The following is a 22709-nucleotide window of genomic DNA, read 5'->3' as shown; positions in this document are numbered from 1 at the left end:
GTAGAATAAAGCAAAACCCAAAGGGATTTTTTAAATATATAAAGAGCAAGTAAATAACTAGGGAAAGAGTAGTGCCAATTAGGAACCATAGAGATAATCTGTGTGTGGACCCGGAAGATGTGGGTACGGTCCTCAATGAATACTTTGCCTCGGTCTTCACAATGGAAAAGGACAACGCAGGTATAGAAATCAGGGTGGACAACTGTGAAATATTAAAGGAAATTAACAGACAGAGAGAGGAGGTATTAGCAGGTTTAGTGGCCTTAAAAATGGATATATCTGCAGGCCTGGAAGGGATGTATCTCAGGTTGTCGAGGGAAGCAAGGGAAGAGATATCAGAGGCCCTGGCAGTAATTTTCAAATCCTCTCTGGCCACAGGTGAGGTGCCAGAGGACTGGAGGACTGCTAACGTTGTCCCATAACTAAAAAAGGGAGGAAGGGATAGACCAGGAAATTACAGGCCAGCCAGTCTAACTTCGGTGGTGGGGAAGTTACTAGAAAGAATTCTGAGGGACAGAATATATCTGCACTTGGAGAGACATGGATTAATCAGAGATAGTCAGCATGGATTTGCTAAGGGAAGGTCGTGTTTGACAAATTTGATTGAATTTTTTGAGGAGGTAACCAGGAGTGTTGATGAGGGTAATGCATTTGATGTGATCTACATGGACTTTAACAAGGCTTTTGATAAGATCCCTCATGACAGACTGGTCCAGAAAGTAAGAGCCCAGGGGATCCAAGGCAAAGTGGTACGTTGGATCCAAAATTGGCTAAGAGGCAGGAAACAGAGGGTGATGGTAGACGGTTGTTTCTGTGGCTGGAAGTCTGTGTCCAGTGGGGTTCCACAGGGCTTGGTGGTGGGGCCCTTGCTGTTTGTGGTGTACATAAATGATTTGGACGTAAATATAGGGGGTATGATCAAGAAGTTCACAGATGACATGAAAATTGAAAGGGTGGTAATTAGTGAAGAGGAGAGCCGTAAACTGCAGGAGGATATCAATGGATTGGTCAAGTGGGCAGAGCAGTGTCAAATGGAATTCAACCTGGAAAAGTGTGAGGTAATGCACTTGGGGAGGGCTAACAAGGCGAGGGATTACACTATGAATGGTAGGACCCTGGAAAGTACTGAAGATCAGAGGGACCTTGATGTGCATATCCACAGATCCCTGAAGGTAGCAGGACAGGTAGATAAGGTGATTAAGAAGGCATTTAGGATACTTGCCTTTATTAGTTGAGGCATAGAATAGAAGAGCAAGGAGGTTATGCTGGAACTGTACAAAACGCTGGTTAGGCCACAACTGGAGTACTGCATGCAGTTCTGGGCACCACATTATAGGAAGGATGTGATGGCACTAGAGAGGGTGCAGAGGAGATTTACCAGGATGCTGCCTGGGCTGGAGGGTCTGGGGAAAGATTAGATAGGCTGGGGTTGTTTTCCTTGGAGCAACGAAGGTTGAGAGGGGACCTGATAGAGATGTATAAGATTATGAGGGGCGTGGATAGTGTGGATAAGAAGGCACTTGACCACATCCTCACTAACCTGCCTGCCGCAGATGCATCTATCCATGATAGTATCAGTAGGAGTGACCGCCGCACAGGCATTGTGGAGACAAAGTCTCATCTTCTCTTTGATGATGCCATCATGTTTTGTAGCACTAAATGGTGCTAAGTGGGATAGATTTTGAACAGATCTAGCAACTCAAAATGGGCATCCATGAGGGGCTGTGATCCATCAGCAGCAGCAGAATTGTACTCAACCACAATCTGTAATCTCATGGCCCAGTATAGCCCCCACTCTACCGTAACCACCAAGCCAGAGGATCAACCCTGGTTCAATGAAGAGTGTAGGAGGGCATGCCAGGAGCAGCACCAGGCATACCTAAAAATGAGGTGTCAACCTGGTGAAGGACTACTGTCAATGTCAAACAGCGAAAGCAGCAAGTGATAGTCAGGGCTAAGCAATCCCACAGCTAACAGATCAGATCTAAGCTCTGCAGTCCTGCCACATCCAGTTGTGAATGGTGGTGAACAATTAAACGATTCACTAGAGGAGGAGGCTCCACAAATATCCCCATCCTCAATGATGGAGGAGCCCAGCACAGCAGCGCAAAAGATAAGTCTGAAGCATTCGCAACAATCTTCAGCCAGAAGTGCCAAGTGGATGATCCATCTCGGCCTCCCCCAGAGGTCCCCAGCATCACAGATGCCAGTCTTCAGCCAATTTGATTCACTCCACGTGATATCAAGAAACAGCTGAAGGCACTGGATACTGCAAAGGCTATGGGCCCTGACAACATTCTGGCAATAGTACTGAAGACTTGTGCTCCAGAACTTGCTGCGCCCCTAGCCAAGCTGTTCCAGTACAGCTACAACACAGGCACCTACTCGGCTATGTGGAAATTGCCCAGGTACACAAAAAGCAGGACAAATCCAGCTCGGCCAATTACCACCCTATCAGTCTACTCTCGATAATCAGCAATGTGATGCAAGGGGTCATCAACAGTGCTATCATACGGCACTTGCTTAGCAATAACCTGCTCACTGATGCTCAATTTGGGTTCCAACAGGGCCACTCAGCTCGTGACCTCGTGCTTTGGTTCAAACATGGACAAAAGAGCTGAACTCCCCAGGTGAGGTGAGAGTGACTGCCCTTGACATCAAGGCCGTAATTGACTGAGTGTGGCATCAAGGAGCCCTAGCAAAACTGGGGTCAATGGTAATCAGGGGGGAAACTCTCCATTGGTTGGAGTCAGACATAGCACAAAGCAAGATGGTTGTGGTTGTTGAAGGTCAGTCATCTCAGCTGCAGGACATCACTGCAGGAGTTCCTCAGAGTAGTGCCCTCAGCCTAACCATCTTCAAATTCTTTGCCAATGACCTTCCTACCTCTCTTCCTAACAGCACTGTGGGTATACCTATACCACATAGACTGCAGCAGTTCAAGAAGGCAGCTCACCACCACCTTCTCAAGGGCAACTAGGGATGGGCAATAAATGCCGGCCCAGCCAGCAAAGCCCACATCCCGTGAATGAATTTTTAAAAAGTACTCCATGTATGGTCTCACCAAAGCCCTATACAATTGTACCAAGACTTCTTCATTCTTGTACTCAAATCCCCTTGCAATAAAGGCCAACATGCTATTTTCCTTCCCAATTGCTCACTGTAACTGCACATTACCCATGTGTGTTCCTTGTACAAGTACACCCAAGCCCTTCTGAACATAAACATTTACAAGTTTCACATCTCTCAAAACATCCTGCTTTTCTATTTTTACGACCTCATGCTTCCCCACATAATACTCCATCTGCCATCTGGTTGCCCACTCACTTAACCTGTCTATATCATCTTTCAGCCTCCCTGTGTCCTCCTCACAATTTACATTCTTGCCCAACTTTGTATCGTCAGCAAACTTAAATATGTTACTCTTGGTGTCTTCATCTGAGCCATTGATATCAATTGTAAAATGCTAAGGCCCAATGCTGATCCTTGTGGCACTCCAACTTGAAAACACCCCTTTTCTCCCTACTCTCTGCTTCCTGTCTGTTAACCAATTCTCTATTCATGCTAATATATTACCCACAAGAGCCCTTAATTTTTGGATTAGCCTTTTGTTTGCCAACTTATCGAATGCCACTTGGAAATCCAAGTATGTTTTTTCTACTGGCTCCCCCTTATTCTACCCTCCAAGTTAGCTGTTGAAAAATCTCTCATAAATTTTCCAAATGCAATTTCCTTTTCGTAAAATCACATTGACTCTGTACCATGATTTTCTAATTGCATTGTTAAGACTTCCTTAATAGTAGATTCCAGCATTTTCCTGATGACTAATGTTAGGCTAACTGGCCGGCACAACCCTGTTTTCTTTCTTCTTTCCTTCATAAACAGTCATAGAGTTTTCACATTCCATCCCATCCTATTTCCCCCACTCTATCCTCTTAAACCTATAAGCTTATTTCCTTTGGAAATCATTCATCGTCTCACTTACACCATGCTCAGACATTAAGTCATTGCCATTTGGTGCGTAAAACATTTATCCTGTCATTGCCCCTGCATCTCTTGCCAGGAGTTTTAATCTGTGCCCCTTAGTTATTATGCCACCAGCTAATGAGAAAAGCTCTTTTGTCTACCTTATTTGAATCTGTCATAGTCTTGTAATCTCTATCAATCATGAGATCAAAATAGCCCTCTTGATTGGCACCCCATCTAACACCTTAAACATTCACTCCCTCCACCACTGGCGCACAGGGGCAACAGTGTGTACCACCTATGAGATGCACTGCAGCAACTCACCAACAGCACCTTCCAAACTTGCGATCTCTACCACCTAAGACAAGGCAGCAAATAGATGGGAACACCACCACCTGCAAGTTCCCCTCCAAGCCACACAACATCCTGACTTGAAATGATATCGCTGTTCCTTTACTGTCACTGGGTCAACATCCTGGAACTCTCTTCCTAACAGCACTGTGGGTGTACCTACACCACACAGACTGCAGAGGTTCAAGAAGGCAACTCACCACCATCTTCTCAAGGGCAATGAGGGTTGGGCAACAGATGCTGGTCTAGTCAGCGATGCAAACATCCAATGAACAAATACATTTTCTCTCCTCAATCCTCCTCCTTCCCCACTCTCCAATTCTCTGGCACCTTCCCCTTATCTAGGGAAGATTGGAAGATTATGGAAAGTCCTTTAGTGATCTCCACTCCCACATGCTTTAGCAAAATGGGATGCAAGCCATCTGGTTGAGGCAAAAACTATGACCATTTACTTAAAACAAGACTAGAGAGGTGGAATAAGGAAAGGGGAATAATGGGATACGAGCAGAGGCGAGTAAGTATTTAGAAGTTACATAGAAGAACTGATCATTCAACCCAACCAGTCTGTCTTTGTGATCACATTTACCCATCCTGACTGTAACACAAGATTTACTGATAGTACAGTTGGAACAAATGCCTTACCTCAGCACTCAAAGGGACAAATTCAATTTGGCTAACGTAATATATAATTAATTCTTTTATTCATCATTGCTGTTTTAAGGAATATGGACTGTACTCACTAACACAAATTAAACCAATAATTTGTTCCAACAGATCCGAGCTGGCCTGGTCTCTTTGAGTCAAAGAATTCTTGGCCCATGCACAATTGTACAAGGAGCACTGGAAAATATTCTGAACAAAACAACTGAAGAATTCTATGATGGTACTATCAGCTTCCTGAAGGTAATGCTGTGCTAAGCCCTCTAGCCGGATCAGACTCTGGTCGGTCTCTAGTCAGAGTCAGTCCAGCACAGAAGCAGGGAATACAGCCCATCAAGTCCATTTCAGCTCCCCGTAGAGCAATCCAGTCAGTCTCATTCTCCAGCTCTATCCTCGTAGCCCTGTAAGTTTATTTCCTTCAATCAACAATCCAATTTCCTTTCAAAATCGGTGAGCATTTCCACTTTCTTCACCCTCATAGGCAATGAGTTTCCAGGTCATTACCATTCACTGTGTAAAAAAAAACTTCCTCAATTCCTATTTTTCACTTGCCCAGAACCTTAAATCTGTGGCTCCTAGTCCATATACCATCAGTTTTTGGGAGAGTTTTTCTTTGTATAAAGCTGTCACCATCTTGTGCACCTCCCTCAAATCTCACCTCAATCTCCTTTGCTCCAAGGAGAACAACCCCAGCTTCTCCAACCCAACCTTGTAGTTAAAATCCCTCATCCCTGGAACCATTCTGATAAATCTCCTCTGCCCCTTCCCAAGGCCCTGGCATCCTTTGTGAATTATGATGATAGAACTGGATGAAATACTCTAGATGTGGCCTGACCAGAGCTTTATAAAGGTTCAGCATAACTTACTGCTTTTGTGCTCAATGCCTCCATTTATGAAATCCAAGATCCCAGATGCTTTGCTAACCATTCTCTCAATATGTCCTGCCACCTGTAACGATTGACACACATGCACCCCCAGGTCCCTTGCATTTTTAAAACAGTGTCATTAAATCTATATTACCCAACCTTATCCCTTCTGCCATAATGCATAACCACACACTTCTCTGTATTAAATTCCATCTGCCCATTCTGCTAACCTATGTCCTGTCGCAATCAATTAGCATTTTCCTCACTGTTTGCCACTCCAAATCATTTATGTAGAGCAAAAAAAGCACTCCTAGCACTGATCCTTGGGGAACACCACTGTCTACCTTCCTCCAGTCTGAAAAACAACTATGTCATTATGTCTTGTCCACTTCAATGATTTATGCACATGAACCCTCTGGTCCCTCTGTCCCAGCATACTTCTTAGAACTGCGCCATTAAATCTATATTGGCTTTACCTATCCCTTCTGTCACAAGGCAACACCTCACACTTCTAGGAACATAGAAGCAGAAGTAGGCCATTCAGCCCATCAAACTTGCTCTGTCATTCAAACAGATCATGGCTGATCATCTACTTCTACACCATTTTTCCCCATATCCCCTGATGTCATTAGTATCTAGAAATCTATAGATTTCTGTCTTGAACATGATCAATGATTGAGCTTCCACAGACTCTGGGGTAGAGAATTCCAAAGATTCACCACCCTCTGAATGAAGAAATTCCTCCTCATCTCTCTTTTCAATGGCCTGCCCCTTATTCTGAGATTATGTCCCCTGGTTCTAGACTCACCAGCCAGGGGAAACATCCTATCCACATCAACCCTGTCACACCCTGTAAGAATTTTATAATGAGATCACCTCTCTGTCTTCAAAACTCTAGGAAACACAGACTCAGTCTCCTCAATCTCTCCTCATAGGACAATCCCGCCATCCCAGGGCTTAATCTGGTTAATCTCCGTTGTACTCCCTCTGTGGCAAGTATATCCTTCCTTAGATATGGAGGCCAAAACTGTGCACAATGCTCCAGGTGAGGCCCCACCAAGACTCTAAACAATTGCAGCAATCGAATTATCCATTTGTCACTCGGTATTCCACTTCCAGTTATTTATATATAGCAAGAAAGCAGTAGTCCTAGCACTGACCCTTACTGACCACTGTCTACCATCCTCCAGTGTGAAAAACAACCATTTACCACAACTCACTGTTTTCTGTCCTTAAGACAGTTTTTTATCCAAGCTGACACTGACCCTCCCATTGCATAAACCTCAGTTTTGTTTTATGTGGCACTTTGTCAAATCTCTTTCTTAAAATCTTTATAGACAACATCCATTGCATTCCCTAGTCAACTTACTCTGTTACTTTATCAAAACATTCAATTAGATTAGTCAAGCACAATCTGCCTTTTCTAAATCTGTGCTGCCTCTCCTCAATTAACTCAAAGTTCTCCAAGTGCCTGTTGATTTTTTCCCTGATTATTTTTTCTACAATCTTACCCACCACTGAACTGATCAGCCTTCAGTTACTTGGAATGTCCTTACACCTTTTCTTAAATAAAGTTTTCACATTTACCACTCTCTAATCCTCTGGCACCTTCCTCTCTATCAAGGGAAGATTGAAAGATTATGGCAAGTTTTTCCAATGTCAGTCTCTTGCCAGATTCTGGGCCAACCCCATCAATCCATTTTTGAGGTAAGGGTTTGGGTTCAACTAGGAGCTTGGCAAAAAAAGATTTAATGGGAACATAATTGGTTGACCAATAGAATTTAAAGGGTCTTCATCACCTTTTTGGACCTCTTTTGTTCAATACCTTTATGAATGACCTGGAGCCCGGAATTACAAGCCCAAATGTCCAAATTTGCGCATGATGCAAACTTAATGAAGATACTGGACTCCAAAGCTAAACGGAATAAGCTTTGGGAATTGATGGATGGTTGAAATTCAAAGTAGAGAAATGTAAACTGCTATTCAAAGGGACAAAAAAAACCAAGGAAGCGATCATTATTGAAATGGTAAGAAAATCATGTACTCTATGTAAACAAACTTGGAGCCTGGAAAATGGAAGCTATCACTATAATACTCAGCAACAGTGAGCAAAGTGAATCAAAAGCACAATAATTTGCATTAATATAACATCTTTAATTTGGAAAAGCATTGCAATTGTTTTCAGAGTACTGTTATCAAACAATATTTGTTAATGGGCCACTTTGGGCGATAACAGGGCACGTGACCAAAGATGTAGTCAAAATGGCAGGTTTGCAAGAGTGACTTTGAGGAGGTAAAGAGACAGAGAGGTTTAGGGAGGGAATTCCAGAGCTTAGGGTCAATGGCAGCTGAAGGTATGGTTGCCAATGGTGGATTGATTGAAATTAGAAGGACATGTCTCAGAACGTTTCAAGACAGTTAATGGAGAAAAGTACATATGGAAAATAATTTTCTGATGTTACAGTGGAAGAATGTTATTTCCAAAAGTTCATTCCCATCTCACAGATCTCCCCCTCAATGTACCTTCTTGTGGTTATAAATTGAAAGCTTAAAGCTTGAATGGTCTCCTCCTGTTCTTGTTTAACAGGTTTGACGAGTTGAATAACGTCAAAGGGACTTCACATGGAAGTTCAGAGAGACTTGGGCGTACTTGTACAGGAATACAAAAAGTTAGCATGCAGGTGCAGCAAGCAATTCAGAAGTACTAGGAATAAAGAAGTCTTACTACAATTGCACAGGGTTTTGACGAGACCACATCTGGAATACACTGTGTAATTTTTGTCTCCATTTGTAAAGAAAGACATATTTGCCTTGGAAGTGGTACAGCAAAGGGTCACTAGACTGGTTCCTGTGATGAGAGGCTGAGTAAATTGAGCCTTTATTCTCTGCATTTTAGAAGAATGTGAGGTGCTCTCAATGAAACATGCAAGATTCTGAAGAAAGATTTGTGGCCTGTCAGGGAATTAAGGGATATGTGGAGTGGGCGGGAAAGTGGATGCCCAGGATCAGCCATGATCATATTGAATGGTGGAGCAGGCTAAAGAAGACATAAGATTTACTCCTTCTCCTGTTTCTTATGTTCTATATTCGTTTGTTTGTAACAGCCTCAAGGGGCTGAATGGTCTCCTGTTCCCGTGTAACAGCCTCGAGGGACTGAATGGCCTCCTCCTGTTCCTGTGTCATTGGACATGATGGGGTATGCATCTCTTTCCATCCATTTGCTTTGGGCCCATTTACATTTTGCACTTTGAGTTCTTCTCTGGTACTTATTCCACACTTCATCCATTACCCTGAAGTTTAAAAAATTCCTCCCCACTATTCCCCAAAGGTAAAAAAAAAGGTGCGAAGACATGCTTTAGAAAGGTAACTTTGTCCCTGGGCTTTGAGCTATTTACCCTAGGGAACAATTTGCTCACTTATTATTCTTAATTCACATTCATTACCATTTAATCGTGGACTCATTGAATTTTAGAGATCCCATTGAATATGTGCCTTAAATCTTGAAAACCTGCATTTCAAACAGTTTCCTTAAACTTATCCTACAACATAAAACTCTGATAGCAAGAACCATCTTTGACACTTCACGCTCTAGGGCAACGGACTCATTCTTGTAAGCAACGGGGGAGGGGACTCAAGTGGGCAATTGCCGAAGTGAGAGTTCCAGAGCGGGACAGTCCAGGAGTGAGAGGTCCAGAGTGTGACAGTCTGGGCATGAGAGTTCCAGAGCAGGACATTCCACAAGTGAGAGTTCCAAAGTGGGACTTTTCAAGAATGCGAGTTCCAGATGGGACAGTCCAGGAGTGAGAGTCCAAAAACAGGACAGTCCGGCAGTGAGATTTCCAGAGTAAGATAGCCTAGGAGTGAGGGTTGCAGAGCAGGAAAGTCTGGAGTGAGATTTCCAGAATGCGACAGATGAGGAGTGTAAGTTCCAGAATGGGACAGTCCAGGAGTGAGAGTTCCAGAGTGGGACAGTCCAGGAGTGAGAGTTCCAGAGTGGGACAGTCCAGGAGTGAGAGTTCCAGAGCGGGATGGTCCAGGAGTGAGAGTTCCAGATTGGGTCAATCCAGGAGTCAAAATTCCCAAGCAGGGCCATCCAGAAGTGAGAGTACCAGAGTGGGACAGTCTGGGAGTGAGAGTTCCAGAGCAGGAATTCCATGGGTGAAAGATCCAGATTGGGACAGTTCATGAGTGAGAGCTGAGGAATTGGATAGTCTAGGACTGAGAGTTACAAAGCAGGAGAGCATAGGATTGAGAGTCCAAGAGCAGAACATTTTGGAGTGAGAGTTCCAGAGTGGGACTGTCTAGGAGTGAGAGTCCAAGTGGGACAGTACAAGAGTGACAGTTCCAGAATAGGACAGGCCATGAATGAGATTTCCAGAGTGTGACAGTCTAGGAGTAGGCTGCAGCATGGGACAGTCCAGGAGTGAGAGTTCCAGAGTGGGACATTCCATGGGCGAAAGTTCCAGATTGAGACAGTCCAGGAGTGAGAGCTGAGGAATCGGATAGTCTAGGACTGAGAGTTCCAGAGCAGGACAGTGTAGGATTGAGAGTTCCAGAGCAGGACATTTTGGAGTGGGAGTTCCAGAGTGGGCAGTCCAGGAGTAACAGTTCCAGAGCGGGCAGTTCAGGGGTGAGAATTCCTGAGCAGGACAGTCCATGAGTGAGAGTTCCAGATTGGGACAGCTCAGGAATGAGAGTCCCTGAGTGGGACCATCCAGAAGTGAGAGTTCCAGAGGGGGCTGTCCAGGAGTGAGAGTTATAGAGCAGGAACAACCAGGAGTGAGAGTTCCAGAGTGGAACCATCCAGTAGTGAGATTTCCAGAGTGGGACATTCCCAAAGTGAGAGTTCCAGAATGGGACAGTCCAGGAGTGATAGTCTAGGATTGAAACTTCCAAGCGGGACATTTTGTAGTGAGTATTCCAATGGTGGCAGTCCAGGAGTGAGAGTTCTGTAGTGTGATAGTCTACGAGTGAGAGTACCAGAATGGGACAGTCTTGAAGTGAAAGTTCCAGTATTGGACATTCTAGGAGTGAGACTTCCAGAGTGGGACATTCTAGGATTAAGAGTTTCGGAGTGGGACGTTCTAGAAATTAATATTTACAGAGCAGAACTGTCCAGGAGTGAGAGCTCAAGAGTAGGATAGTCTAGGAGTGAGAGTTCCAGAGTGGGACATTCCCAGAGTGAGAGTTCCAGAATGGTACAGTCCAGGAGTGATAGTTCCAGAATGTGATAGTCTAGGATTGAAATTTCCAGAGAAGGACAGTCTAGGATTGAGAGTTCCCAAGCGGAACACTTTGTAGTGAGTGTTCCAGAGGTGGCAGTCCAGGAGTGAGAGTTCCATTTTGTGATAGTCTACAAGTGTGAGTACCAGAATGGGACAGTCTTGGAGTAAGAGTTCCAGTATTGGACACTCTAGGAGTGAGACTTCCAGAGTGGGATATTCTAGGATTAAGAGTTTCAGAGTGGGATGTTCTAGAAATTAATATTTACAGGGCAGGACAATCCAGGAGTGAGAGTTCAAGAGTGGGAAAGTCTAGGAGTGAGATCTCCAGAGTGGGACACTCTGGAGTCAGAGTTCCAGAGAATAAAATTCTAGGAGTGATAGCTCCAGAGTGGGACAGTCCAGGATTGAGAGTGCCAAAGAGTGGGACAGTCCAGGAGTGAGAGTTCCAGAGTGGCACAGTCCAGGAGTGAGTGTTCCAGAGTGGGACATCCGAGGATCGAGAGCTCCAAAGTGGTACAGTCTAGGAATTTAGATTTACAGGGTGTGATAGTCTAGGAGCGAGATTTCCAGAGTGGAAAAGTCTAGGAGTAAGAGTTCCAGAGTAGGACAATCCGGGAGTGAGTGTTTCAGAGTGGGACAATGTAGGAGTTGGGGTTCCTGAGCAGGACAGTCCAGGAGTGACAGTTCCAGAGCAGGGCAGCCCAGGATTGAGAGTTCTAGAGTGGGACAATCCTGGAGTGAGAGTTCCAGAGTGGGTGTGGCTAGCAGTGTGAGTTCCAATGCAGGACAGTCCAGGAGTGAGAGTTCCAGAGTGGGACAGTTTAGGAGTGAGACTTCCAGAGTGGGACAGTCCAAAAGTGAGAGTTCTGGAGTGGGAAAGCCTCAGAGTGAGAGTTCCAGAGCAGGACATTCCAGGAGTGAGAGTTCCAGAGTGTAATAGCCCAGGATTGAAATTTCCGGTGCAGGACCATCTAGGATTGAGAGTTCTAGAGTGGGAGATTTTTTTAGTGAGAGTTCCAGAGGGGGCAGTCCAGGAATGAGAGTTCCAGAGCGGGACAGTCTAGGAATGAGAGTTCCAGAATGTGATAATCTATGATTGAGATTTCCAAAGCAGGACAGTTTAGGATTGAGAGTTTCCAAGCAGGACATTTTGTAGTGAGAGTTCCAGGGGGGGCAGTCCAGGAGTGAGAGTTCCATAGTGTGATAGTCTACGAGTGAGAGTACTAGAATGGGACAGTCTTGGAGTGAGAGTTCCAGACTTGGGCATTTTAGGGTTGAGAGTTCAAGAGTGGAACATTCTATAAATTAATATTTACAGAGCAGGACAGTCCAGGAGTGAGAGTTCAAGAATGGGATAGTCTAGGAGTGAGATCTCCAGAGTGGGACAATCCTGGAGTCAGAGTTCCAGGGAATGACATTCTAGGAGTGAGAGTTCCAGAGTGGAATAGTCTAAAAGCGAGAGTTCCAAAGTGGGACATTCTAGGAGCAAAAGTTCCAAAGTGGGTCAGTCTAGGAATTAAAATGTACGGGGCGTGACAGTCTAGGATGAGATTTCCAGGGTGGGATGGTCTAGAAGTGAGAGTTCCAAAGTGGGACAGTCCAGGAGTGAGAGGGCCAAAGAGTGGGATAATCCAGGAGTGAGGGCTCCAGAGTGGGACAGTGCAGGAGTGAATGTTCCAGAGTGGGAGTTCCTGAGCAGGACTGTCCAGGAGGGATGGTTCCAGGGCAGGGCAGTCCATGATTGAGAGCTCTAGAGTGGGACAGTCCTGGAGTGAGAGTTCCAGAGTGGGACAGTTTAAGAGTGAGAGTTCCAGAGTGGGACAGCCCTGGAGTGAGAGTTCCAGAGTTGGACAGTTTAGGAGTGAGAGTTCCAGAATGGGACAGCCCTGGAGTGAGAGTTCCAGAATGGGAAAGCCTCAGAGTGAGAGTTCCAGAGCAGGACATTCCAGGAGTGAGAGTTCCAGAGTGTGACAGTTCAGGATTGAAATTTCCAGAGCGGGACCATCTAGGATTGAGAGTTCCCGAGTCGGAGATTTTGTACTGAGAGTTCCAGGGGGAGTAGTCCAGGAGTGAGAGTTCCATAGTGTGATAGTCTACGAGTGAGAGTACCAGAGTGGGACAGTCTTGGGATGGAAGTTTCAGAGTTGGATATTCTAGAAATTAATATTTACAGAGCAGGACAGTCCAGGATTGAGAGTTTAAGAGTGGGATAGTCTAAGACTGAGATCTCCAGAGTGGGACAATCCTGGAGTCAGAGTTCCAGAAAATTACATTCTAGGAGTGATAGCTCCAGAGTGGGACAGTTCAGGAGTGAGAGTTCCAAAGTGGGTCAGTCTAGGAATTAAAATGTATGAGGTGTGACATCCTAGGAGTGAGAGTTCCAGAGAGGTACAACCTAGAAGTGGGAGCTCCAGAGCAGGAAAGTCTAGGAGTGAGAGTTCCAGGATGGGACAGTCTAGGAATGAGGGTTCTAGTGTAGGACAGCCCAGGAGTGAGAGTTCCAGTGCAGGAAAGTGGAGTGAGAGTTCCAGAGTGGGACATTTTAGGAGTGAGTTCCAGAGCGCTAGAGTCTAGGAGTGAGCGTTCCAGAATGGGAAAGTCCAGGAGTGAGAGCTCCAGAGTGGAACAGTCTAGGAGTGAGAACATAAGAGCATAAGAATATAAAAAATTGGAACAGGAGTAGACCATTCAGCCCCTCAAGCTTGCTCCGCCATTCAATAAGATCATGGCTGATTTCCACATTCCCATCTACTCCCGAAATCTTTTGATTCTCTTGCCTAACAAGAATCTATCCACCTCTGTCTTAAAAATATTCAATGACCCCACCTCCACTGCCTTCTGAGGCAGAGAGTTCCAAAGTCGCACAACCCTCTGAGAGAAAAAATTACTCCTTATCTCTGTCCTAAAAGGCTGACCCTAATTTTAAAACAGTGCCCCCTGTTTCTGGACTCACCGACAAGAGGAAACATCCTTTCCACATCCACCTTGTCAAGGCCATTCAGGATCTTGTATACTTCAGTCAAATGCGCCCCTCACTCTTCTCAGTGGAAACAAGCCCAGTCTGTCCAACCTTTCCTTATAAGACAACCCACTCATTCCAGGTAACAATCTAGTAAACCTCCTCTGAACTGCCTCCAATACATTTACATCCTTCCTTAAATAAGGAGACCAAAACTGCACACAATATTCGAGGTGCGGTCTCACCAATGCCCTGTATAACTGAAGCATAACATACTTACTTTTATGTTCAATCCCTCTCGTAATAAGGATAGCATTCCATTAGCCTTCTTAATTACTTGCTGTACCTGCATACTAACTTTTTGTGACTCATGTACTAGAACACCTAGATCCCTCTGCACCTCAGAATTATGCAGCTGTTTTCCATTTAAGTAGTGCTCTGCTTTTTTGCTCTTCCTGCCAAAGTGAACAACTTCACACTTTCCCACATTAAACTTCATTCGCCAGATCTTTTCCCACTCACTCAACCTCTCTATGTCTATCTGCAAACTCCTCATGTCCTCTTCACGCCATATTTTCCTACCTCTTTGTGTCATCTGCAAATTTATCTACCATGTCTTCACTCCCCTCATCTAAGACATTGATTTAAATTGTAAAAAGTTGAAGCCCCAGTACAGACCCCCGTGGGATTCCACTCGTCACATCCTGCCAATCCAAAAAAGACCCATTTATGCGTACTCTCTGCTTTCTGCCAGCCAGCCAATCATCTATCCATGGTAATATGTTACCCCCTGCACCATGAGCTTTTATTTTCCGTAATAATCTTTGATATGGAACCTTATAAAATGTCTTCTGGAAATCCAAGTACAGCATATCTACAGGCTCCCCTTTATCCACTGCGCATGTTACTCCTTCAAAAAACTCCAATAAATTGGTTAAACATGATTTTCCTTTCACAAAACCATGCTGACTCTTCCCAATTGTCTTGGGCTCTTCTAAAGTGCCCAGCTATAACCTCCTTAATAATCGATTCTAATAACTTTCCCATGACAGACGTCAAACTAACTGGCCTATAGTTTCCTGTTTTCTGTCCCCCTCCCTTCTTGAATAGAGGGGTAATATTTGCTACTTTCCAATCTGATGGAATCTTTCCAGAAACTAGCAAATTTTGGAAAATTAACACAGCACATCAACTACCTCATTAGCTACCTCTTTTAAGACCCCAGGGTGTAGTTCATTGGGACCCAGAGACTTGCCAGCCTGCAGCTCCATCAATTTGCTCAGTACCGTTTCCCTGGTGATTTCAATTTCACCAAGTTTCTTTCTCCCATTCACCTCCTGATTTGCAGCTATTACTGGAATGTTTTTTGTATCCTCTATAGTGAACACAGAAGCAAAACGTTGGTTCATTTCTTCCGCCATTTCCTTATTATCTTCTATTAACTCCCCATTGTTCCCTTCTAACGGACCAACACTCACTTTACTTACTCTTTTCCTTTTTAAATATCTGTAGAAACTCTTGCTATCCGTTTTTACATTTCTAGCTAGCTTCCTGTCATACTCTATTTCTTTCTCCTGATTAACCTTTAAGTCATTCTCTGCGGTGCTTTTTATCCTGTGCAATCATCTGTCCTGCAGCTCATCTTTCCGGAGTTATATGCATTTTCCTTAAGTTTAAAGCTCCAGAGCGGGCCAGTGTCGGAGTGAGTTCCATCGGGGGACATTCCGGAGTGAGTTCCAGAGTGAGACATTCCAGGAGTGAGAGTTCCAGTGCAGGATAGCCTAGGAGTGAGAGTTCCAGAGTGGGACAGTCTCGGGGTGAGTTCAAGAATGGGACAGATCCAGGAGTGAGAGGGTCAGAGCAGTACAGTTCAGGAGCAAAGGACCAGAATGGGACAGTCAAGGAGTAAGAGGGAAATGTGGGAGGCTTTAAGATTGAGGACAGAGAGGTCTAGAGCAAGCCAATGCAGGAACAAGGGAGTAATGCTTAAACAGGAACTAAAAGATGCCAGAATGATAGTTTGGGCCGAGTGTTTCTCAAAATTTTGTTGAGCAATCAAAATATGAACATTTATTTGGACAAAGAGCTGATTGTTAATTATAAAACTAAAGGTGTTGGAATTAAGGCTGGACTAATTTTGATTTTTCTGTCCTCAGTCCAATGCAGACCTGTGTTTTGATGCCCTCTCGTTGGTTCCTGGCTTGCAGCCAGTCAGACCCTGTGGAGCCATGTATCTGATGGTGAGTTGGGTGGAACTACATCTTGACCAAAGCTTTGGAAGCTCCAATTCCCATTTATTTCATAATCTCTAATTATCATTTACTAATTTTTTTGTTGTCAGGTTGGAATTGATTTGGATGATTTTCCAGAATTTGAGAGCGACATTGACTTCACTGAAAGGTTGATTGCGGAGCAGTCAGTTTTCTGCCTTCCTGCCACGGTAACTCCATGTCCTCCAGCTCAGACTATTGCCTAATCTTACAGTGAGGCTGAAGGAGACATTTAGGCCCAGAATCCTGTTGTTCTTCAATGACCCCCTCCCTCTCCGACAGGTTAATTTCATGTTTAGGGCTCTGGTCTTCAAAGACACTGGTATCGGCTCAAATGCAATCAAAACTACAAGGGCAGAAAGCCTCACAAAAACATCAATCTTTTTGATACTGGGGCCACACACTGCAGAGATTACAGGGCACAGGACACAGTGCAGCTCTCAACTGATATAGCTCCAATGAGACCTGCCAAGGACATGTTGGGTGATGTGCTAAGATCACACACATTGTGCCACTGCAAGGAATGCAGTCAGAATATTTACCCTCCCACTACCACCACAGGAAAATTCTCAGCTGTTCAAATGGGGCAAATACAAAGAGAAGGGTAGGGAATCTCATAGAGGAAGTACAGTAGTTTTAATGGTTAAGGATGAAATCACTTCCATGATTAGAGAAGATATAACCTAAAGTAAGGAAGGAATGGAGACTTTACGGATAGAATTAACAAATAGAAGAGGATTTAAGAATGTAGGGGGATCATAGGGCTGGAGGCAGAGCAAATCCAGAATTCCCTGAGTAACAAGAGAGGAGATAGAGAGTAAGATGAAGCAGAAAAAGTTGCATATGAAGATGTCAGATGGATAATACAATTGAGAACCAGGCTCACTATAGAAGGTTCAGAAGGGAATTGAAAAAACAAATAAGAGAAGCAAAGAGAGAGGAGAAGAAACTGACAGCTAACATAAAGGAGAATCCAAAAGGAGGAATGGGACCGATTAAGGCCCTAAAAGAAGGTGGTGGCAGACAGCATAACTGAGATACTAAATGAATAGCTTGAATCTGTTTATATCCAAGGGAAAAAAAGTCATAGTGAAAGTTGAGACAATTGATGGGTTAAAATTGATAAGGAGGTGGCTCCACTCAAAGTTGATAAGACTCCTGGACCAGATGAGATACATCCAAAGATGCTGAGGGAAGCGAGAGTGGAAATTGCGGAGGCACTGACCATAATTTTCCAGTTTTCCTTAGAGACAGGGATTGTGCCTGAGGACTAGAGAATGTTACACCCTTGTTCAAAAAAAGGGTGTAAAGATAAGCCCAACAACTGCAGGTCGGTCACTTTAACCTTGAGGGTGGGGAAGGTTTTAGAAACAATGGGCAGGATTTTCTGGCCCCGCCCACCACTGGGACCATCTGGTCCTGCTGAAAGTCAATGGACTTTTAGCTGGGCCACTGCATCTCCCCCGACAGTTCTCGCCACACCGGGGCCAGAATATCCCAGCCGATAATTCAGGACAAAATTCATAGTTACTTGGCCAACAGCAGATTCATTAAAAAAAGCTTGCATGGGTTTGTTATGGGTAAATCATATTTAACTAACTTGATTGTGTTTTTTGTTGAGGTAATAGAGAGGGTTGATGAGGGTAATGCTGTTGATGTGGTGTACATGGACTTCCAAAAGGTATTTGATGAAGCGCCGCACAACAGGCTTGTCAGCATAGTTAGAGCTCATGGAATAAAGGGGACAGTAGCAACATGGATACAAAATTGACAGACAGGAAACAGAGAGTAATGGTTAATGGTTGTTTTTCAAAATGGGAGGAGGTTTATAGTTGAGTTCCCAGGATCCCTGCTCTTCCTGATTTTTATTAATGATGTAGACTTTGCTATACAGGCCATAATTTCAAACTTTGCAGATAAGAGGTGATCTTATTGAAACATTTGAGATTCTGAGGGGAGCTTGACAGGGCAGATGCTAAGAGGAGGTTTCCCCTCATAGAGGAATCTGAACTAGGAGGTATAATTTCAAAATAAGTTGGAGATGAAGAGGAATTTATGCTCTGAGGGTCGTTAGTATTTGGAATCTTTCCCAAAGAGAGCAGTGAAGGCTGCATCATTGAATGTATTCCAAGGCCGAGTTAGATTTTTGATCGACAAGGGAGCCAAGGATTATGGGGCCAGACACGAAAGTGGAGTTAAGGTCACAATCAGATCAGCCATGATCTTATTGATTGGCAGCGCAGGGCTGAGGGGCCAAATGGACTTCTGCTGCTCCGCTTGCTTATGTTCGTATGACACAATACTTTGAAGTATTGTGAACTCTAGAATGCACTGCCTGAGAGTGTGGTTAAAGCAGATTCAATAATGGTTTACAAAAGAGAATTGAATAATTATCTGAAAAGATTTGGAAAGGTGGGGGAGCTGCAGTAGGTGAATTGCTGTTGCAGAGAGCCAGCACAGACATGATGGGCCAAATGGCTTCCTCCTGTGCTCCAACTATTCCATGATTCTATGATTCATAAGAATTGGGAGCAGGAGTAGACCGTTCGGCCCCTTGAGCCTGCTCCACCATTCAATATGATCATGGCTGATCATCTGTCTCAAGTCCACTTTACCCCTTGCCCCCCATTTCCCTTGATTCTCTTTTTATACCAAAGATCTGTCTCCCGGCCTTAAATATACTCAGTAGCAGTAACTATAGTCTAGCTGCTGTGAAGTGGTAGGCTGCATTATTTCAGAGATTTTAACATTATGAAGCAAAGGCAGAAAGGCAGAATGGTGTTTAGTGTTGGTTTCAAGGAATAAGCAGAAAAACTCATGCCAGACAGATGGTGAGTTTCTTGAGTGTGTTCTGTTCATAATGATTTTCCATTAACCATCAAGAGAACAGGCATATTAAACTTAATCATGAGTAATGATTCAGATCTTATTAAAAGCCTATCTACATGAGAATTTATCTAACATCAAACACATTATGATTGAGTTCAATGTTGTGTTTGAAAGGGAGCAACACAAAACAGCTACTAAGATTCCAGGGGCAGGATTTCCTGGTTGGCAAGCAGGGGGGCTGAGCCCACTCGCTGACGTGTAAAATGACGCTGGGATCACCTGGGTCATTTCAATTTTCAGCTCGGCGGGGGCACAGCCAAATCAGCTGTGCATTCGCCAACCTGTCAAGGGCCTGTTGAGGCCATTTAAAAACTAATTGCAGTAGTTAAAGGACCTGTCCATCCAACCTTAAGGTTGGTGGGAAGGGCAGGAGCCCTGGTGGGCTTCAGGAAAAGCATAAAAACTCATCCACGGGCAGGATGAGGTTTCATGTAGGTTTTTAAAAATTTAATAAAAGCATATTTAAAAGTGATGGACAGATTTTTCATTAGTAATGGGTTGAAAGGTTATGGGGAGAGGGCGGGAAATTGGAGTTGAGGCCGAAATGAGATCAGCCATGATCGTATTGAATGGGGGAGCAGACTCAAGGGGTTGAATTGCCTCAGTGTCACATGAGGGGACATGTCAGGGAAATTTTATTTTTTTATTTTTAACATTTTTAAATTTGGCGCCGATCTCCCTGAGGCTGCACTTAGCCTCAGGAAGCTGTGTACACTCTTCCGCACACATGCTCGAAAGAGCGCACTGTTGAACTTACCCCCCCCCCCCTATCCAAACGGGGTAAAATTCTGCCCTAGGTTTAGATAAGGCTGAAGCAGAAAATAGCAGACAAGTTAAAAAATAATTTAGCATCGGTGTTTACAGTAAGGAACGAGTTCAGCATGTTGGACATTTCAAGGAAACTAATATTAAATTAGGAACAAGGTCTCACCAAACTGAACATAAGCAAACTGACAGAAAATACTGACACAAAACAGGGGTGTGGGGCATATCGGAGAGTTACAGTGAGGGGTGTGGGGTATATCAGAGTGTTACAGTGAGGGGTATGGGGTTTACCAGAATGTTACAGTGAGGGGTATGGTGTATATCAGAGTGTTACAGTGAGGGGTGAGGGATATATCAGAGTGTTACAGTGAGGGGTGAGGGATATATCAGAGTGTTACAGTGAGGGGTGTGGGGTATATCAGAGTGTTACAGTGAGGGGTGTTGGGGTATATCAGAGTGTTACAGTGAGTGGTGTGGGGTATATCAGAGTGGTACAGTGAGGGGTGTGGAAGATATCAGGGTGTTATAGTGAGGGCTGTGGGGTATATCAGAGTGTTACAGTGAGGGATTTGGAAGATATCAGGGTGTTACAGTGAGGGGTTTGTCTATTTCCGAGTTTACACTGAGTGGTGTAGCTGAATATTGATTGAAACCCAGCGGAAATATTTGCCTTGACTGCTTTTCCTGAAATTTGTTCTGAGGCCCAGGAACTGCAAAAAGTTTATCGTTATTATTAATTCCATATCTTCCGTCTACAGTGTTTCGAGTATCCAAACTACTTCAGAGTTGTGGTGACTGTTCCGGAGGACTTAATGTTGGAGGCATGTAACCGCATCCGTAACTTCTGCGAGGAACATTTCCAACCTCAGGAGAATTGCCCCACGCCTGACATTGAATGTGACAAGTGAGCAAGTGTTGGAGGATCTGCTGAGTATCTGTTGAGACATAAACTATGCTTCAGTCTGAACTATTTAACTGAAGTTTAATATAATTTAAAGACGCCTGTGCAAAGATTAATTTATTATTTACGTGAAGTAATTCACATGAAACTTAATCTGGATCATGCTGAGTGGAGCCTAGGTGTGTACTGGTGAATCCCTGATTGGTTTCAGCCTTTTTGACACTGTATAGAGAACGTTCACATCATACAGATCTAAGCCTGAAATCACTGTTGACACTACCAATAATCTGTCACACAATCACTTTGTTAGTGAATAACATTTTCTCTAAGGATATTCAGCAAAACTCCCATCTGTGTTACAAACCAGCTCATACAGAAGCACTGAATCAGTGTGACAGTTGGAATATTGAGCAGTATAAACAGGTTGGCTGAATCAAGAATTTCTTTTTATGTATCACCAACTCCAGTAAGTTTAGGATGCCTGGTCCCCACTGGTATTGATGTTAGATCTCTGACCAACTGTAAAAAACTTTAATGATTTTTCCTATTACATCTCCAATGCAAACTGTGAACAGGAACAGGTTTTAGAATACTGCTACCAGTAAATGCAACAAGATCCTGTGACCACAAGGGTAAAGTAGAAGCGGAAAGATTTGGGCTCAAATTCTGAGCAAAGCTATGACAAAGCTAATGTTTTCCAGAGGGGAAACCTCACAGCAATAGAGTAAGTGCGTGCATGCTCTTTTGCATGGGGGGAGAGAGTACCAGACTTCCACTCCTCTTTGTCTTTGTGTGGAACACCCTACCTCGAATTTTAAGTTTATTACAACTTGTCCTAGACTCTTTCACCAGAGGAAGTTATTTCTCTCCATCTACCTATAGAAGAATCCTCTAATCATTTGAAACAGTGCTATTAAATCATCCCTTAGTCTTCTATATTAAAGGGAATATATCCAGTCAGTGCAATCTGTCCTCATAATTTAACTCTTTTTGCCCCGGGATCACTCTGGTGAATCTGGGCTGCACCCCCTCCAAGATCAATATCTCCTTCCTGAGGTGCGGGGCCCAGAATTGAACACAGTTACTCCCCGTGGGATCTAACCAGAGCTTCATACAGCTAGGGCATAATTTCATTTGTATTGCAGCCTTCTTGAGATAAAGGCCATAAATTTTTTTAAATTATTTTTTATATCTGTGCATCTGTGCACAATGATTGCTGTATCTAGCTCCCTAAATCTCTCCTTTCATCTACAGTTCTTAGCTTCATACCATTTGGAAAATACACTGATTTGTTTTTCTTGGGTCTAAAGATGATGATGATGCCTCATTTCCCCGCATTAAATTCCATCTCCCACAGTTTTTCCCACTCACTTATGCGATCTAAATCCCTTTACAACTCACTGCTGTCATCTACATTGTTTACTGTGTCAACCTAACTTCTTCCCATCAGGAAACTTGGATATATGGCTCTCTATTCCTTTATCTGAGTCATATCTGAAAGACTATTCCCTCTAAATGCTCTGCACATCTTTCTGTTGGACGTTTTGAGTAAAGCAATTTTGCACAAGACTGGACAAAGATTTAATTTTGATTATTGCCTTTGTTTCTGTGATGCCTGGTTTGTTTCAGGCTCTTCATGCATCAGATCTACTCACAATTCTTGTTTTTTAAAACTTATTTAATAATATTATTTTAAAGATTTGTTGTGTTTCTAATAAATATTCTGCTGCATTTACCATCTGCCAATCGTTTATTAGTGATTAGTTCAATTCAGGATGTGTAGAGTAAATAATTGTGTGTGCTGGGACAATGGGAGGGCCTGGTACTTTTTTTTAATGCATTCACGGGATGTGGGCT

The 22709-nt window shown here is 43.8% G+C and overlaps 1 protein-coding gene across 1 annotated transcript in view; it reads left to right on the top strand.

Annotated features, from left to right (window-relative positions):
• The window catches only part of tat (tyrosine aminotransferase), a 101538-nt gene extending 80679 nt beyond the window's left edge, over nt 1–20859 (top strand). Inside the window, exons 10-13 of the mRNA XM_041191718.1 lie at nt 5092–5220; nt 16184–16267; nt 16369–16467; nt 20710–20859. Of these exons, the coding sequence (XP_041047652.1) occupies nt 5092–5220; nt 16184–16267; nt 16369–16467; nt 20710–20859 (462 nt within the window). The remainder of the gene's footprint in view (nt 1–5091; nt 5221–16183; nt 16268–16368; nt 16468–20709) is intronic.
• The last annotated feature ends 1850 nt before the right edge of the window (nt 20860–22709 follow it).

This window comes from Carcharodon carcharias, chromosome 7 (assembly GCF_017639515.1).
Source record: "Carcharodon carcharias isolate sCarCar2 chromosome 7, sCarCar2.pri, whole genome shotgun sequence".
In the NCBI taxonomy this organism is placed as follows: Eukaryota; Metazoa; Chordata; class Chondrichthyes; order Lamniformes; family Lamnidae; genus Carcharodon; species Carcharodon carcharias.
This window is presented reverse-complemented; position numbering and strand designations above follow the sequence as displayed.